We start from the raw sequence: 2,203 nt of genomic DNA, 5'->3' as shown, positions 1-2,203 counted from the left end.
GGTTATTAGTTTAGTAGCATTAAATAAGTACTTAGGTTAAGACGTTAAGTATATGTTAATGTCTCTATGAAGTATGAACTTAACTTGGTATTTTTGAGATTTATGATTTAATATTATGTTTTTATGTGGTTTTATTTTGTTTACTTAGTTGTAAGTGTGTTTTTTTTGGTTTATGTTTTACCTAATAAAAGAGTGTATTTTCTTTCTTTCTGCGCCTCCGTTGTGCCTTGTGCCTAGGCTCCAGGATCCTTTAGCGCCTTAGGGCGTCTTGCGCCTTGAGCCTAGCCTACAGGGCCCATTAACGCCTTAGTGCCCCTTGCCCCTTTGTAACTAATGGACAAATAAAGGCAACTCGATGGTGTTGTATATTCATAGTGTCCATTTGGTTTCGTTTTTGAAGCTCCTCATTGGTGTTGTATAATCATAGATAATTGTAAGTTCCTTATAAAATTTCAAAGTCAGTAAGCACAAATTCTTTTCCTCAATAACTAAGGTATGATTCAAGTTGCTATGTTCATTAAAGGTTTAAATATTCTATACTCACTCAAATTGCAACATCCCCCTAATAAGTACAAAAAATACAGAATAGAAGCAAGAAAACAAGATCCACAATCAAGCAGAATAAAATCGAATCTGAACAGCTAATCATTGAATATCATATAGATAAAATTGTCCCACTAGGACAAAAAGAACACGAATTCTCATGAAGAGTTAAAATAATCATAAAATAAAAAATCAAGCCAATATTACAATATATAAAGTAATTACAGTGAGATCGGAGAAGGAATTAACCTGGTTTTGTTACTGTACAAAAGGGGGAAAAATCTCAATAAATCAATCAGAATGGGAGTCATGGTAATAGTCATCTAGATCTATTGAAGAAGAGGAGGAAGAAGAGGAAGAACCAAGAGCATAACGAAGATGAAGCGGAGGAGGACGGTGAAAACCGTCGTCGTCGTCATCGGAGGAGGAGGCGGAAGAGTAATAAGAGTAAGGATAGAAGGAATCAGGAGGAGGAAGACAAAGGAAAGTCCAAATCCAAAGAGCGAAATTACCTAATTGTTGAAGAGGGAAGCAGCAAACGAGATCGAGTAACTGTTGGCTGCTTATACGATCTCGAAGATGAATGCGTGCGATTTCCTGACATGCGTCTGCCGATATGTGAGCTACTGATGCTATTATGAAGCTGTTGAACACCATTGTCTTCGTCTTCGCCGCCGCCGCCGTCGTCGACTTCTTCTGGTTTTGAGTTGTGAAGATCAGAGTTTCTTTCTGTTAGTTCAGAGTTTCGTTCTGTTAATTGGATAAAGTTTTTTTTTTAATAAAATAAAATAAAATCTAATTAGACTTTTAAAAGTCACCAATCGGAGATAAGATTTAGTTAAATGAGAGAGAAATTTAAAATTAAATAGGATTTTCTATATATATTAAGTCGTAATTTTAGTTAAACACTAAAAAAATTTTGCCGACATTCAAAAGACGAGCTTGAAAGGGGATGCTTGTTAGAATACTAGGGCATAGGGATGCAATTTCCTATCTCCATTCCCGATTAGTCGGGAATTTTCCGTCCCCGTCCCTACAAGTTAGATGATGATAATAGATTTGTTTTACATCCCTGTTTCACGGAGATCCCCATCCATGTTTAAAAACATTTTTTTTCTGTTCCACATATCAATCCCGTGGAGAATCATCATTTATATTTTTTTTAAATAAGTATATATTATTTTTTTTCTCGTCTCCTCTCTAATTCTAGGTTTTGTAAATGACAGAGATACCCTGTTTGGTAAAGAGCATTTTGGAATAAAAATAACGGTTTTGACCAACTTTAGCGGTTTGACCACTGAAACCGCTGATTGGAGTGTTTGGTAGAGAGAGGTTTGGAAAAGAGTTTTAGGATGAAAACACTAATTTAGAAAAACAATGATAGAATTAATGGATTTTTTTTAACTCTAATAGATAGACTCCTCATGTCACAATGAAAAGCAAGTTTGCATGATGCAGGACACGTTTTTCTTTTAATTAGAAAAATTCATGTAACTTAGCTTCTATTCACAATACAGTAAAACCTCTATATAGGAATACACTTGAGACCGGACGATTTGTATAACAATTGGGAGGTTATTACTAAATAGAGTTTGGTATAATAAAATTTATTAACATATAAAATGTTAAATTTTTACCATAGGCATGCATGGTTTATATA

The 2,203-nt window shown here is 34.5% G+C and overlaps 1 protein-coding gene across 1 annotated transcript; it reads right to left on the bottom strand.

The window, feature by feature from the left end:
• Nucleotides 1-634: 634 nt before the first annotated feature.
• On the bottom strand, nucleotides 635-1,317 carry LOC136233107 (uncharacterized). The gene has a single exon (XM_066022673.1). It carries the CDS (start codon nucleotides 1,198-1,200, stop codon nucleotides 835-837), a length of 366 nt encoding a protein of 121 aa, XP_065878745.1. The 5' UTR covers nucleotides 1,201-1,317; the 3' UTR covers nucleotides 635-834.
• Between the last annotated feature and the right edge of the window lie 886 nt (nucleotides 1,318-2,203).

Source organism: Euphorbia lathyris, chromosome 6 (genome assembly GCF_963576675.1).
Source record: "Euphorbia lathyris chromosome 6, ddEupLath1.1, whole genome shotgun sequence".
In the NCBI taxonomy this organism is placed as follows: Eukaryota; Viridiplantae; Streptophyta; class Magnoliopsida; order Malpighiales; family Euphorbiaceae; genus Euphorbia; species Euphorbia lathyris.
This window is presented reverse-complemented; position numbering and strand designations above follow the sequence as displayed.

Bases quoted from the DNA above. Each gene is read 5' to 3' on its own strand.
- LOC136233107 (XM_066022673.1), bottom strand. From the start codon at position 1,200: ATGGTGTTCAACAGCTTCATAATAGCATCAGTAGCTCACATATCGGCA.